The sequence below is a fragment of the Pipistrellus kuhlii genome, unplaced genomic scaffold (genome assembly GCF_014108245.1).
Source record: "Pipistrellus kuhlii isolate mPipKuh1 unplaced genomic scaffold, mPipKuh1.p scaffold_m20_p_68, whole genome shotgun sequence".
In the NCBI taxonomy this organism is placed as follows: domain Eukaryota; kingdom Metazoa; phylum Chordata; class Mammalia; order Chiroptera; family Vespertilionidae; genus Pipistrellus; species Pipistrellus kuhlii.
The window spans coordinates 852851-869517 of record NW_023425571.1 but is presented as its reverse complement, the minus strand read 5'-3'; the positions used below and the strand labels follow the sequence as shown (position 1 = coordinate 869517).

The 16667-nt window shown below is 57.0% G+C and overlaps 1 protein-coding gene across 2 annotated transcripts in view; it reads right to left on the bottom strand.

Annotated features, from left to right (window-relative positions):
- The window catches only part of MED27 (mediator complex subunit 27), a 106189-nt gene extending 90458 nt beyond the window's left edge, over positions 1-15731 (bottom strand). For both annotated transcript variants that reach the window (XM_036420441.2, XM_045575161.1), the window contains exons 1-2: positions 15493-15731; positions 13474-13618 (exon numbers count right to left, since the gene is read on the bottom strand). In XM_036420441.2, the coding sequence (XP_036276334.1) occupies positions 13474-13618; positions 15493-15695 (348 nt within the window). In that variant the 5' untranslated portion in view covers positions 15696-15731. The remainder of the gene's footprint in view (positions 1-13473; positions 13619-15492) is intronic.
- Between the last annotated feature and the right edge of the window lie 936 nt (positions 15732-16667).

The following is a 16667-nucleotide window of genomic DNA, read 5'->3' as shown; positions in this document are numbered from 1 at the left end:
GGCCTGCCGGAGACGCATGCAGAAGCAGGACAAGGGCCACGGGTCCCTGATGCCAAGCCTGGCAGAGGCACGGCTCCGTGCCCGATACCTTTCTGGCGTATTTCCTGACCACTGGTCCCACAAAATACCAATAAAGGCCCCTTTTTGCTCCCATGAACTCAAGTGAATCTTTTCCTTGCGAACAGGAGCCCAGGCTAAGGCAGATGCAAACACTGGCCTGCACCCCCCGAGGTAACCCTCAGCACTCCCCTGAGCAAGATCACTTGTGGCCTCTGTCCGGGCTCCTCCAGCTCTGAGGGAGGAGAGATGGGGTCGTGGAGAGAGCCCAGGGCGAGTCAAGCTCAGCAAGTGTTTGAACACTGCCCTGCATCATAGCCAGCTGATGGGAGGTGGAGGAGTAACCTGGGAGGAGCGCAGGAAACGTCATTACCGAGGATAAGCAGAAGCACATAGCACAGCAGATGGGAGGACAGAGTTTCAGTTTCCCAGATACTAAGTCAGCCGGCCCCAGGGGACCCTGGCTGTCCCGGGGGTCCTGGCAGGCGGTCCAGCATTACTGGCCGAAGTGAGACTCCCTGATCTAGTGCTGTAAGCCCCTGAGCGGAGACTGAGCTCAGCTTTCTTCCAGGCGCCGGACCAGCGTGTCCCCTCCACGGCCTCAGCCCTTCCACGTCTGTGCCCCCCGGGGAGTGCAGCAAATGCCAGGGAATGTTCTGCGTGCAAGGGGAGAACCATTCGAGGTGATGGTGCTATTTTTAAGAATTATAAAACACTGGGCCACCAGTTTCATTTATTTATCTCTTTATCTATCTATGTATTTAAGCCTCACCCAAGAATATGTTTTTTATTGATTTCAGAGAGGGAGAGAGAGGGAGAAACATTGATGTGAGAGAGAAACATCAATCAGTTGCCTCCCTTACGCACACAGACTGAATATCGAACCCACAACCTGAGTATGTGCCCTAACTGGGAATTGAACCCGTGACCTTTCCAAGTACGGCATGATGCTCCAACCAGCCAAGTTACACTGACCAGGGCTTGGCCCCCGATTTTAAAAGTAAAATCTTTATATTAGGCTGAGTGAAAAAATAGGACATGTGATCTTTGAAAGTCACACATAAGAAACATGACATAACATGTATAACGGGGGATTCTGGGCCCCTCACCTGACTGCACAGACAGGCCAGGTCCATTACATTTTTCAGCAAACGGAAGGTCATGCGAAGGACACTGTGTGACAAAAACATCTGTGCCTCCAAATCCAACCTCCACAGCTTCGGTGAAAGAGTATCAAAACTGAGCATTCTATAACCACCTCCATTGTCAACCTGTCTACTTCGCTTGTTCTAAACCCTGCGGAAACCCCCTGTGCCTTCCGTCACGCCGTCCGCAGCTGTCATCTTGGTGGGCTGTCTGTCTCAGTGGCACATGAAACAGCAATGCACCCACCCCGATGGCATAACAGTCACGACAACAGAGGGACTGGTGACCGTGCCAACCCCGCAGGGCGCTACTCACCTCCTAGCCTCGTGCTGAAACCACTTCGTCGGGAAGCAAGCGGCAGCAGCGGGCTGTGTATCCCCACCGCATTAGAGAGAAGGACTTGAACTCACAGGCAAAGACAAAAGAGGAGCTGGGAGCTGGGAGCCGTGACCTGCCGATGGGGACGCACGCGGTGCTCTCCTTACTTAAAAGCTGCTTCCCGCCTCCAGCACTCACGGGGGCAGAGAACTGTTCCTGCAAGGTCAGCCACTTCCTACCAGGCCCTCGCCATAAAGACACCCCGTTCCCGGAACCAGGGCCAGCGCCTGCTGCTGAGACAGGGCCGGCACAGGGAGGACTGGGGCAGTGCCCGGACCCTCCTGGGCTGACACCCCGGAAATGGGCAGCGGCTTAACTCTGAGGAGTGGGAGTTGGTTCCTAGAGCACTGATGTGGTGGTGACAGCTACGGGGGCCGGCATCTTCTGAGACCTCCCGACGCCCCCTCCTCTGACAGAGCAGGCACCAGGAGCGGAGGGGGGATCGGGACTTGAACTCAGGCTGTGGGCCCAGAGCTCACGCTTTCCACGCCGCCCTCCACGGCTTATGGTGGAACGAGGCGATGCCCCTTGTGCTGAAAGGCCCTTGGGAGCCACGCTGTACCCTTTCTCTGCCCTTTCCAGAGCCGCCTCACAATAATCAGGAGAATCTGCCTTCTGTTTGTCTCCCCAAACTAGTTTAAAAGCCAAAAACGCACAACTTAATGTGATTACCCTTCAGCAGGAAGCCGTGAGTGGAATACATGCGCCGAGCAGACACCTCACAGCTGTGGGCTCAGGACACACAGCGGTCAAGTGTCATCCACCCAAAGCTGTGCCCGCTGCCCTCAAAGCCGCGCTAATGAGACTGCTTATTTCACTCAGTGTGTTGTGAGTCTGTTTGTGGGTGGGCCTCGCTGGGCACAGTGACCAGGCAGGCAGGGTCCCTGTCCCCGTCCAGCCTCAGCATTTACAGGCCAACGGGAGCCCTGCCATGATGGGGGCCAGGGCTGTGAGCACAGAGGGACCGGGGAGGGACTGTCCCACGAACAGAACTGGAAACATAAAGTGGGAGGTATTAGCCAGATTTTATTTTGGGGGGTGGGGTGTGGGGGGAGACTGAAACAGCCTCAGGGAGGGCAGGAGGCACGCAGGCTGAGTGCCCGGGGCCAGGCCCGGCGGGCTCAGGGGACAGCTACATTCAAACCGGGTCTGAGTCCTGAGCATGAGAAGGGACTGGGCTGCACGTTCTCAGCCCTGTCAGGGCCCCCTGACTGCGTGGGGAAGACAGAGGCCGGGAGGAGACCTGCAGGTGGCCCGGCTCTGGGAGAGGCGGCTGAAGCGGGACAGGAGGGAGCGTCTGCGCATCCATTAGCAACACACACTGAGCCCAGCAGGGCCGGCTCCAGCCGCCCGGAAACCAGCGCCAACCACGCCAACTGGGTAGACGCTGCTGGTCTTCCCTACTCACCGAGCCCGGGGTTCCCAGCTCCCATGGCGGCGCACCACCCGCCCTCCCCAGGCTGCCTGAAGAGGAAGAACCGGGAGCTGCCCTCCCGGCGCCCAGGACCCACAGCAGCCGGAGGCGGCCGAGGCCTTGCCGTTCTGTGACTCATCAGCAGTGACTCCTTCGGAGGCGCCTCTGCCGAGCAGAAGCCTGGGAGCCTTCCTCGAAAGCTCTGCACCAGCCGTGCCTTGGAAGGAAGGCAGCGACGCCCGCTACTGGGGGAAGCCGAGGAGGAGGAGCCGCGCCCCCACAGAGGCCCGCTAGGAGCTGCCGGCCCAGCTTTAAAAGCCATGTCCCCGGCCCAGCATCTGGCCAAGGAGCCCAAGAACTGCCAGCAGGGTGAAGCGGTGACACTGTCTGAGTGCTGTGAAATGCATCAAAATCTCAATGTCATGGTTCATCTGAGCAATTAGAGCTAACTGGGACTGCTCTGTTTGAATATATTTTTCTTTTCTTTCTTTTTAGACAGAGAGGAACATCGATCGTTGCCTCGCATAAGCACCCCAGCCGGGGACAGGACCTGAAACCTGGGCACGTGCCCGGACTGGGAACTGAACCAACAGCCTTTTGGTGCATGGGCGGAAGATGTTCCAACCCACTGAGCCACATGGGCCAGGGCTGGGCTGCCCTGTTCAGACTGGGGAAAGCAAGAGACGGGAGAGTGCTGGCCTCCGGGATTCCGTTATTTCTTTTAACGTGTTAAAGGTATTTAAGACCAGCATTTATCCAAACCACCCAGTGAACCAGGAAGTCTCCCTGGCTGGAGTGCAGTGCGTGGGGTGGAGGGCACAGCAGATGGGAACTTGCAGTGATGACAGAAAAACTGATACCAGCAAGTGCCTACTATGGGCGGGCGTCTGCAAACTCATCTTGCAGGGGCAGAGGGCGGGGCATGGTGAGGAGCTCAGCAGACTGAAACAAGCCGGTAATTCTACAAGGAAAGCTGCTCCCTCCCTTAAAAAACGCCGAGGCCACATCGCTGAGTCATCTGCTCGCTGAGCAGCAGAGGTCCAGAAGTCATTCCATCTGGAGGCTCAGGGTGATTCTAATTCTCATCACAAACCCAAGGATAATGTAGGATTAGAATCAGTGCATTTAACTCCGGGAGGCATACTGAACTATAAAGTGTGAGTTTAAATGGCGAGAGAGAGAAAGAGAGAGATGATAGGATAGACAGCCGGGCGGGCAGCCAGCCATGGGAGGGAGCACAGTGGGGCCCGGCCTTGGCCTGCCCCGCCCCTGGGGGAGGGACTGAAGTTGGTGCCTAAGGCCAATCCCACCACGTGCAAATCACCCTTCAGGGCTCCGGGCACCGAAATGAAATTTAAACAGACTCCGTCATAGCCGATACCGATTTGGCTCAGTGGATAGAGCGTTGGCCTGTGGACTGAAAGGTCCCGGGTTCAATTCCGGTCAGGGGCATGTACCTTGGTTGCGGGCACATCCCCAGTCGGGGGTGTACAAGAGGCAGCTGGTCAATGTTTCTCTCTCATTGATGTTTCTAACTCTCTATCCCTCTCTCTGTAAAAAATCAATTAAATAAATAAATAAATAATAAATAAACAGACCCGGTCATAAATACAGGGAACAACACATGTGTAGTGCCCTTTGCTACCGAGTCACTGAACCACATGACAAAGAACACGCACAGTTCGCTTATGACAGAGACAGACCAGCTGGCCAGGGAAGAAGCCCAAGGTGCCAAGGCTGACCAAACGGACACGAAGGTAAGTATGTATTTACTGCTCTCTCAAACCCAGTGAGAACCCCTTCAACAAACACAGCTTCGGCTGAGGAAGATAAGGGCTGGCTGGTGCCATGCAAAAAAACAGGGAAGTGTGTATAACTAGGAAAAATGTGCATTTGTGTTAAGCATGTGACAGAATTAAAATGCACCAAGCTATACAAACAGAATGCTATTTAAGATACCAGGACTACAAGACAAAATTCCCTTTGTTCAGACACAAAGTTACATCCACCAGCTAAGTCACCAGGACTCAAGAGCTATGCTCCTTTCTGACAGCAAAGACTGGTGAGCAGCGCTGGTCAGGTGGCTCCGCTAGCTGAGCGGCACTCCATGTGTCAAGAGGCGGCCGGTTTAATGCCCAGGCTGCAGGCTCAATCCCCAGGGAGCATGCAGAGGCAGCCGATCCATGTTCTCTCTCTCTCATCGATGTCTGTCTGTCTCTCTCTCTCTCTCTCTCTCTCTTTTCCTCTCTCCCTCCCTCCTCTCCTTTCTTCTCTCTCTCTAATATCAACAAAAACATTTAAAAAAAAAAAAGACTGGTAAACTGAGGCATATAAAGGCCACTGACTGAGGAGGAAAAAGGATCAGCAACAGAGCCAGGAATTATTAAAATCAGGTGGCTTGGCACTTAACTTCTCTGCTCAAGTCAGAGAATTGGATCTAGTGTAAGTTCCAGAAGATGGGAATTTTCTGTTTCATTCGCTGTGCCAGGAACATAATAGGTGCTCAGCAAACATGTCCCGGGTAGATGGATTAGATATTTTCCTACTGAGAAAAGCACACTACTCAAACGCGGTTTGGAAAGGAATAACATGGAGCGCTTACAAGTGCATTTCCTGGCGTGTGAAGGTATGCACATACTCCAAACCTGCCCTGTCCCTGCAAAATGCCCCACGCGCCATCAGGAGACAGCAGAGCCCAGAACGCTTAGTGGTGGCCACTACGGACAAGCTATCGATCGCCAGAGCAGCCCGCTTCCTGGAAATAACACGGCACAGTGCCACCTTCAACCTGAGACACACAGGCCACGCCAGTGAGGGAAAGGTAAGAGCAGCTGGCATCTGGAGGATCGGCACAATTCCTGTTAAAAAGGGAAAGGGCCCTAGCCGGTTTGGCTCAATGGATAGAGCGTCAGCCTGCGGGCCAGAGGTCCCTGGTCTGACTCTGATCAAGGGCGCGTGCCTGGGTTGTGGACTCAGTCCAACGTGCAGGAGGCAGCCGATCGATGATTCCCTTCATCACTGATGTTTCTCTCTCTTCCTCTCCGAAATAAAAAATATATATTTAAAAAGGAGAAGGGGGAGTGGTCTGATCCTTACAAGCCGCCCTTAGTGTCCCCACCTGTCAGTCAGGGACCAAGGCAGTCCCTTTCTCTCCATGGAACGCCCAGCGAAGATGCCAGTTAGTGCTGTGACCCCAGTTTGCTGTATTCAGCGCTCAAAGTAGCTGAGTGCCCTGCCTCTAGACACTAAGGGCTGGGCCGCTCTGCTCTGGAGGTCAAGGTAAGGCCCTGAGCCGCGTCCCCACGGGGCTGGCTGCCAGCTTGCTCTGCGGACCGCAGCGATCTCTGCCGACCCCGATGTGCCCTGTGGCCTGCACACCGCGCCTGCTCCACTGCCGGGACCCGCAGCCGCAACCCCAGGAAAAGGCAGCGCTGTACAGCCTCGGTGGGGAAGCTCTGCTTTTCTGGCCACCCGGGTGTCCCCAGGCAGAGGGCGGCGGGCAGCCTGGGACTGTCACTCTCCATAAAAGGGGGGTGATCACCTACATGATCGCTGAGGTTCCCTGGGATCTAACACAAAGGAGGCACAGTTCCGAGAGTCTGTTTGGAAATGCGGCAGGGGGACCTCGATGACTAAGTCCTTCTGTGCACTAGATTCGGTGCCGGAAGGTGCTGCCGAACCCCAGCCCTGGAGCACGAGCAGCCACAGCGCAGCTAGAGGCCGTGGCAAAGCCAGGGACCGGCCCTGCCTGGTTACAAGGAGGCTGCTCTCAGCAGCATTCGATGCGGCTGGAGGAGGAAACGAGGGAACACACTGGGGAGGGAGGTACACTGTGCTCCTGGCAGAGGGCTGGCGCCTCGCAGAGCAGCCACAAATAGAGCTGAGGCTGGGACGGCACCTGCGCCCGCAGGGCTGAGGGCACGCTGACAGCGCTCCAGAGGGGCGGCGCCCGCACTGCCGGCCAGAAGCTGCCAGATGAGTGAGCTGCCGGGAGAGGAGGCTCGTGGGGATCAGGAAAAGCAGAAGGCCGGGCCGAAGCCCTGGCTCAGGGAGCGCCCCACCGGCAGCGAGGCCAAGCCCTGCAGCTGCAGGGAGCGGAGTGTCCAGGAACAAGTGATGCAGCAAAGCCGCGGAGTGAGGGGGAGGAAGACAGGAGGGAGGGGGAGGGGGAGGGGAGCGAGGGGAGGGGGACGGGAGCGAGGGGGAGGGGGACGGGGGGAGGGGGACGGGAGCGAGGGGAGTGAGGGGAGGGGGAGGGGAGTGAGGGGAGGGGGAGGAGAGTGAGGGGAGGGGGAGGGGAGTGAGGGGGAGGGGGAGGGGAGCGAGGGGGAGGGGGACGGGGAGCGAGGGGGAGGGGGAGAGGAGCGAGGGGGAGGGGGAGAGGAGCGAGGGGGAGGGGGACGGGAGCGAGGGGAGGGGGACGGGAACGAGGGGAGGGGGAGAGGAGTGAGGGGAGGGGGACAGGAGCGAGGGGGAGGGGGACGGGAGCGAGGGGGAGGGGAGAGGAGTGAGGGGGAGGGGGACGGGAGCGAGGGGGAGGGGGACGGGAACGAGGGGGAGGGGGATGGGAGCGAGGGGAGGGGGAGAGGAGTGAGGGGAGGGGGACAGGAGCGAGGGGGAGGGGGACGGGAGCGAGGGGGAGGGGGAGGGGAGCGAGGGGAGGGGGACGGGAGCGAGGGGGAGGGGGACGGGGGGAGGGGGACGGGAGCGAGGGGGAGGGGGGAGGGGAGTGAGGGGAGGGGGAGGGGAGTGAGGGGAGGGGGAGGGGAGGAGGGGGAGGGGGACGGGAGCGAGGGGAGGGGAGGGGGAGAGGAGTGAGGGGGAGGGGGACGGGAGCGAGGGGGAGGGGGAGAGGAGCGAGGGGGAGGGGGACGGGAACGAAGGGAGGGGGGCGGGAACGAGGGGAGGGGGACGGGAACGAGGGGGAGGGGGATGGGAGCGAGGGGAGGGGGACGGGAGCGAGGGGAGGGGGACAGGAGCTCCGGAAGCCGAGGGCAGCAGGCTGGGCTGGGCCAGGGCACGCCGCTGCCGCTGCTCGCTCACAGGGCGGAAGCCTGGCCAGCCCGGGTCCCTGAGGTTGGGGTACAGAGGCCAGAATTCAGGATGAAGCCTCACTCCCCCTTCTGTGCTCCTGTTGGCAACACCAGCAAGCTGGACAAAGTCAAGGTGAAATACACAGAAGCAGATTCTACAGGGAAAACACAAGAATCTAAAAATGAAAGAAGAGATTTAGAGGCTTCCACTGAGCCGTCCAATGCTGTTTTCTGACTCAATGGAAATAGCTACTACCAATAACTGCTATTTAAATGCCACTAAGTATTCACCCCCAAACTGGAAACTTTATACACCTTTTCCCATTGGCCTCAGACCCATCCTAGGAGATCGGTATTTTGCCCATTTCACAGTCCCGCAGACTGAGGCTCAAAGGTGTTCGATAACCTTCCAAAGTTACCTGAGTCCTAACATGGAGGATGACAAACAGGCAGAGTGGGATAAAAGCAGTGACGGATGCGGACACGGGGCACAGCTCAGAAGACTCTCCAGAGGAGCCGCAGCTCAGCGAGGCCTAAGGGACCAAGAGGGACAGAGAGCTGCCGGGTGCTATGCCCCTCCAGGGAGGGCGCATGCCGTCCTCTAAGTTCCCTGAGCCAGGCCCGTGCGCCCATGTGACAGCCGGGAGGCGGAGGCTGGGGGCTCTGGCCACGGGCCGTCTGCTTCCGGACGCAGGGCCTGAGCACGATGAGCAGGTGCGGGCCAGTGCCAGCCGGGCGCTGGGCTGGGTCCGCAGACGGCGGAGGAAGGCACTGGGGGCGGCGTCCACTTTACAAAGACCCGGAGCCGGGCAGGCTGGGAAACGGACCAGGCGGGAGCTCGGCACCGCCCGGCACCACGGGGCCTGGCCAGGCGGCAGCGGTGGAGAGGGAGAGGCCGCAGATGGAGGTTTGAGGGTGGACTCAGCAGGTCCTCATCAGAAGGTGTGAGGTCCGGGCACCTGGCCGGGAAGGTGCCCACCACGAGCAGCAGGTGGTGGGCGCGGGGTTTTGGGTCTGGACCCACTGGGAGAGCCTGGAAGTCTCCGAGCGCAGATGCCCGCAGCCCCGTGGACCCGCGGGCTGGATGTCAGGGAGCGCTCAGGCTGGGACAGGGAGTGTCATTAGCGTATGGCTGGCAAGTGACGCTGCTGCCAAAGCGACAGCTGCCACAGGACCCCTGACATCAGGCGATCGCTCACGAGCCTGACTCAGTCAACTCCAGGATTCCACCCAGTCCACCCCCTGCGAAGCACCGGCTCCCAGAAAGGGCACACCGGGTGGCAGAGACACAGATAAAACTGCTAAGCTCAGCCCTCGGAGCTTATCCCGGCTCATCAACTGACCTCAGCCCGTCCTTCCCGCTCCCTCTGGAGCCCAGCCACGGCGGCCACGGGCTCGGGCCTTTCTCCAGTGACACAGCCAGGCGCTGGGACCGGCCGGAAAGACCCCTGAAGGGCTGCACATGAAAAAGCAACAGGAGGCGCTCTCTCAGCCTCCTTCATTCCAGGCACTGCAGCCGGACGCTGACTGCGCACCGGGCCCGGGGCAGGGGCAGGCGCCTCCCGCAGGCCCCGCAGACAGAGCACCTCTGGGGACTCCGAGGAGGACAGGTCCCGGAGGAAAAGGCTGTTCGCTCCACGGCGCCACAGCATGCGGCCGGGAAGACGAACGCCCGGTCACGTAAAACCGTGAGGAACTGCATTCTGGTGGAGGAGTTCGGGCGGGTGGAGCAGAGGGAATGTGTGGACTTTCCAGTTGGACACCCTCAGAATAAAAGGGGCTTTTCTCTAATAAACATGTAAGTTAAGTGTGCAGAAACGTAAGAGGCAATGGCAGCGGCTTCAGCTTCTCTCTTACCCCCCCACACACACAGGGGAGAATGGCTGCTGGGTCTCTGCTGAAGTGTCAACCTGCTGGGCAGCGTAAGCAGCAGCCTCTGCCTCCAACAAAGGAAGGAAGCCCAAGCCCCCACAGAAGCCCAAGCCCAGGACACCGAAGCCTTCGGAGGGGCCTCTGATACGCCTGCCTCGTCTCTGAGCAGAATAAGCGACAGAAAGTGTGCGCGGAGGACTGCAGCGAGCAGTGCGGCCGCCAATTATTCCTGTCCTCCGCCAGAGCCTGTCATCCCGCAGAACCGTCAGCCTCAGGAGTTAAAAGCCCGTTCTTTCCCCATTCAGCACGGAAAAGTGCTGCTCACAGCAACCTGACATCGTTTCATTCGGGAGATTAATTTTTAAGTATGTTATCCTAACAATTATGCCAACTACCACGTAATTAATATTCCAACTGACGCTACAAAAATTACAAGCCCCCTGAAGGAAATAATTTGTTATCGTCTACGGCCACTAGCGCCTGAGACGGAGAGTTCATCACAGGGCGGGTGGCATCACTCCCCGCCTCCCCCGCAGCCAGCGCAGCGCTGACAGTGGCAGGCCCGCCCCGCCTTCCCCGCGCAGTAATGCACCTGCTGGCTGAAGCTCCGGGGGCTACAGTGATGAGTGCTGAAAGCCCAGCCGTGAGAAAGCCCTTTTCATTTGCAGGAGAGGCGAGATTAGCACATGTGATGAACACACACACTGAGTGGCCAGGTTATTATGATCTCTGAACTCATAGTAATCTGGCCATTCAGTATGTGTGTGTGTGTGTGTGTGTGTGTGTGTGTGTGTATATATATATATATATATATATATATATATATATATATATATGTGTGTGTGTGTGTGTGTGTGTATATATATATATATATATATACACACACACACACACACACACACTCACAAATATATATATATATGTTAGAGGTCCGGTGCATGAATTCGTGCATAGGTGGGGTCTGGCCAGCCTGGCCAGGGGGAGGGGACATGGGCAGTTGGCTGGCCTGCCTGCTGGTCGAACTCCTGGTCAAGGGGACAATTTGCAGATTAGCCTTATATTATATACGATATACACCATCTGGCCACTCAGTGTATAGTCATTTGCTGCCTCCGCTGGAAATTACAACACTGGCTGGCTTATTCCTTGGGTTACTTCCCCGTTTTTAAAGAAATGTACATAAGAAATCCTTGCCCTGTTTTCCTCTGTTCTTTTATGACACAATCTCAGAAACGTCTCCATTTCCAGCCTGAGCATCACCAGTACAAGAGGCTCCATACACATGTTTCTTTCCCTCAATATGACCTCCTTTCCTCCTTGGGGAAGGGCAGGGGGCAGGGCAGGCACTTCTATTTTCATTCTCCAACTATGAAATCCGTTGAGCAATTGAGCTACCTTCATTCAGAAGTTAAGCATCATCATTTCCATGTAACACCCGTCCCCCGAGTCCCTGTCACGTGTGCTTTCAGGATCAGCTAAGTGTTCCCACGGCTGACAAGTCCCCGTCGCTCCAGCAAGTTCGAAGAACGACTTTACCACGTGACACATCGACCCGGCCCCCAGTCCAAACACCAAGAGGCAGACGAGGAGTCGGATCAGAGGCCAGCCCCGCCATGCGCTGAGGGCCCCACCCCCCACCTCACCAGCTGAACACCCGTGAAATGCCCAAGGAGGCACCACAGGAGGGTGAGGGGCATGCTGTCTGTGAAGGGCTGGACAGTCTAGGCTCTGGCCGTGGCAACGGCAGTAGACACAGAATTTTGTTGTCGGTCTACATACCCCCTATGGGAACTGCCTCTCGCCAACCCCAAGGAGCCCCACTTCCTGTGCCTTCTGTGATCCAGGGAGCTGTGTTGGCCAATCAGAGAATGCCACACCCTGGATTTAGTGAAATGTCTTGGGGCCACTTTCCAAGCAGGGCCAGCCCTCTGCCAGGGGACACCAGGGGACACCTGTAAGGACCAAGCAAACCTACGAATGCCGGGCTCTCTCTGCCGCGTGGAGATCAGGCCACCCCAGGAGGGCGAGCCCAGAGGGCAAGGAGTGACGGAGGCCCACAGCACCTGGGCACCCCGGTCCTCAAAACCAAACCGAGGTGCCACCGGCAGCCCAGAGTTTGGGTGACAAGCCTCAGAGGCTAAATGTACGCATCCAAGACCCAAGCTCTTTCTTTAGCACCCCACGATCAATCCCTTCTCCCTACTCTCAAACTCAGTTTCCAGGGTTCCACCTAAAACCAAAGCACACTCAATGCCCCCAGAGAGAAGTTCAAAGAAAAAACTGCACAAGGAAGAAACTGTCCTAGCTCATCTCTCACCTAAGACCTGCGGGTGCGGCCACAGGAGAGAGGAGAAAAGCCAAGGGGAACAGGAGGCGCGGAGCAGCTCTGGCCAGGGCTGTGAGCAGCGTCTCAGCGAGGCAGCACAGACTAAAGGGAAGCGCTTCCAAATCTTTCCAACATCGCCTCACTCTCCATCAGCAACAAGAAAGAAAAATAATAATACACAGCCCACAGCACCCAACAAAAGGAACTCGTCAATAAACAAACTGCTTCCATGCTATGAACCAAACTGTTCCTGTTCTCTTTACTTTTTCTTAATATTTTTTATTGATTTCACTGAGGAAGGGAGAGAAGGAGAGAGAATCATCAAGGATGAGAGAGAATCATAGATAGGCTTCCTCCTGCACACCCCCTTCTGGGGACCGAGCCCACAACCCGGCCTGTGCCGTGATGGAAATCGAACTGTGACCTCCTGGTTCATAGGTCAACACTCAACCACTGAGCCACGCCGGCCGGGCACCTGTTGTCTTCAGACTACAGTTTAGTTTTCCTTTCTCGGCTGCCCCAGGGGTCTCTGCCCCCGGCCTGCCAGCTGAGGAAACCGGAAGTAGCAAATTCTGTGATGCATGTACAGAACAGTCTCCCTCGGACAGAGACTCACGTGACCAGAGAGAAACCAGAGAGAAATCTCCCGAACAGCACTTAGTGCTCCTCACCAAGGACGGGATGACCACACAAGCCCAGGCTGAGGGCCGATCGTGCGGGGCCAGGACATCTCCCCAGGAAAAGCGACCACAGCATTATTTTGGATATAGCTTCGAGGGGTCTTAAAAGCTGCTTCCTATGGCCCAGGCCGGGGGGCCCCTGTGGTTGGAGCCTGGTCCCACACACCAGAAGGTTGTGGTTTCAATGCCTCGTCAGGGCACATACCATAGGTGGGTTCCAATCCTAGTCGGGGCACCTATAGAAGGCAACCCATCGAGGTTTCTCTTTCCCTCTCTAAAATCAGTAAGAATCACATCCTCAGGAGAGGATTGGGAAAAAAGCTGCCTCCTTAGCCAGCCTCCAGGTTAATTACACCGTAGATTTTTTTATTGCCTGAGCGTCATGACTAAGCCTCAAAAACTTCCAAGGACTTCCAAGGACACACGCTCACAGGGAAATTCTAAAACACCCAACTCCGAAACCCCATGCTGCATCAAGAGCAAAACAAGAAAGAAAACCCTCCCCTCTGCACTCAGGAGACGCGGGACGCCTGGCTTCCCCCACATCCGCCCGTCCTGCGCGCTTACCTTGTTGGACCACTTGTAGGCCTGCAGCAGCTGGCTGTAGAGCGGCGTCTTGTCCTGCACGGGGTCCAGGCTCAGCAGGCCGCTGTTGTGGAGCGGGTGGTTCTCGGACGGCTTGCCCACCAGGTTGCTCAGACGTTCCAGCTCGCTGCAAAGAGCAGGAGGGCAGCCTGAGGGCCCAGCAAGGCGGCTCCCACCTCGGTGGTCGGAGGCTGCTCTCCAGCCGCCGTCAGAAGCCCCGCAAAGAGGACTTCTTTTTGGTGAAAAAGATCGGGAACAATCAAGAACACTCCTATCTGGGCCTATTTTAAAACCCAGCTCTCGGGTGCTATTCCCAAGGAGGGGGGAAAGTTGAAAGCACCTGAATCAGTACGACTACGCCTAAAACTGGGATTTTACAACTCGCATTCCTCTCTGCGAGGGGGGAGGGGGCGCTGGGAATTTTGGAAGGGGGTGAAGGAAACACTGCTCGGTGCTGAGTGTTCAGGCCACAAACAGACCGCCACATGGGGCAGGACAGCAAGGACCCGAGTCAGTGATGATCACTCACCACTGACACAGGGATAGGTTTGTCCCTGGTGCCTCACAGACGGTGAAATTAACCAGGAAGAGATGAAACAAACAAATGGACTGGGAAGACCCTACGGGAGGGGCTGCCTCCGTCTAGCAAGAAAACTCCAGAGGAACTGGGACAGCGAGCCAGGGAGAAGGACATTCCAGGAGCACGGTCCGAGGGTTCGGGGGGTCCGAGGGGCCGTCCCAAACTGTCCCAGGAGCCGCCCCAGGAGCAGCTGCTCATGCCACGCTCCTTCAGAAGCTCCCGTCACCTTCTTCTCGCAGAAAGATCTAAGAAGGCAAAGGGGCAATTCGGACCTTCCTTACTCTCTCACACGGTGAAGGGCACAGCTTGCTGAACACTGCTGAGGGAAGCAAATCGGGAGGAAATGGAAGAGGAAGGAAAGGATGGCCAACGCAGCCCCCGAGCGGGAGTGGTGACAGGCCGGCGCCAGAGGACAGCGGTGATGTGCGCGCTGAGCAGGGGGTGTGATTCCCCGGCCTTCCCCCAGAAGAGAACGGCACCTACAGGGGGCGGGGGGGAGAGGCACCCATCACTTGGCCACCACCTCCTCCCGGTTCTACCTCCCTCTTCCATCTGGTGACCAAGGAGACAAGTTGAGAAAAAAGAATCTGGCCGCAGGAGGGCTAGCTCACCAAGAGCCTTTCCCTGCTCAGCTCAGTTCTGAGAAATAAAATGCAAAAACCCGGAAAGGCTGGTGGCTTGCTCACGGGAGGGAAGACAAGATGAGGACCTAACCAAGTACAAGTGCCTACTATGTGCGGTTCACAAATGCCCGCCCACTTAACTCTGACACCACCACTTGTCATGTGGAAGGAATGAAGGTCACCCTGTATGAAAGAGAAAGAAACGTACAATCCTTCACCTTCAAGGGCCACAAGCTAATAAGTGAAGGGAGGGGGTGTTAAGTGGTTAAGCCAGAGCCTGGTTCTGTCCTGGGAGGGAACTGGGCAGGAGCAGGGAGGAAGGGGGAGAGGGAGGGGGAGAGGGAGGGATAGACTGATCGAGGCTTGGGGGAAATTCTGTGGTGCTTGGGGGTGGGAAAGGTGGGCCTGATGAATTCCAGGGCCACGCGAGGAATTAGGGCTCATCAGATGGGGGCACCTGGGCTTGGGGCAGGGCCGGTGGGGACTATCAGTAGTCGGGGAGGCGGCTGGGGCACCGAGGGCTACAGGTGAGAGCCTGGGCTGACGTGCGGAGCCAAGTTCAAGGAAAGGCGTGTCTCCTCGTGAGGAACGGAACGACCCCGACGGGGTCCGGGCGGCGGAGGCCAGGACGACGTGGCCCAGAGCAGGGAGACAGGCCCGCGGCGTGGGGACGCCGTGCCCCCGAGGGCTGCAGAGGCGCGGAGGCGGAAAGGGGGGCAGTCCCCGAGGAGGGAGGCTCGCGCGGGGGCGGGACGGTGCGTAACGGGCCGGCCCCCGGCGCCCTCGGCCGGTACCTACTTGAGGTCCCGGTTGACCGAGTGCAGGTTGTCCTGGAAGTGCGCGATGAAGGCCTTCTCCCGGCCCTCCAGCGTCTCCTTGTTGCGCATGCCATCCTTCAGGCAGTCGAACACCCTGCTCACGCTGGAACGCAGCGCCTGGATGGCATTGATGGCCTGGGAGAAGGCCTCCAGGTTCACGCCGATGCTCAGCGCGTCCGCCATATCGCCGCCGCCACAGCCCGCTCCGCGGCCGAAAGCCGCGCGCTCTGATGACGCGGCGCGCGGAGGCCTCTGGGAAATGTAGTTTCCGCGGGGCGAGGCTGCTCAGGTGGTCTGTGCGGGACAAGTATCAAAAAAGGACTCTAGTTTGAACTACACAAACACTTGGACAGGAAAGTGACCTCCATTTAGGGAAGTAAGGCTGCACGCTGGGATTTCTTTGTGGTGACAAGGAAATACAGAAAGTCCCCAAACTGGCGCTCTTGAGAGTTACATGGAAAAGAATTGCTCAGAGTAATAGTGTCCATGGAGTAAAAAACCATAACCCCCATAAATAAAGTGAGTCCACACCCGTAAATAAGTGGGAGATATGGGAAAGTTATTTCCTACAGTGGAATGCCAACTAGTAAATGTAGAGGGAATGATGCAAAGGAAATTACCATTTGTCAACATTGGAGTAATACTTGATTCAGATAGGATCGAGGGGTGCTAAAACTAGTGCGGGAACGTGTGAGGAGTAACAGGATATTTATATCGTCTCAGAGTATCGCTCCCAAGGAACTTATTAATTAAGAAGGAAAAAAAACAAGGATCTAGTGATTTCACTTCTGGGCACAGATCCAAAAGAAGGGAAAACAAGCTGGAGCAGATATTTGCACACGTGTGTTCCTAGCAGCTTTACTCCCAATAGCTGAGAGGCAGAAGCAACCCATGTCCATCCTCAGATGAATACTTAAGCAACCTGTGATGTTTACAGACAAAAGAATAGTTCGGCCTTAGAAAGGAAGTGTTGACACCTGCCACGATATGGAGGAGCCTTGAAGACGTTGTGTTAAACGAAATAAGTCAGTCACAAAAGGACAAATACTGTGTGATTCCAATTCTGTGAGGTACCTGACGTGGGAAAATTCACAGAAACAGGAAGTGGAATGGTGGTTGCCAGGGACTGGGGGTGGGGGTGAGGGGGGAGGATGG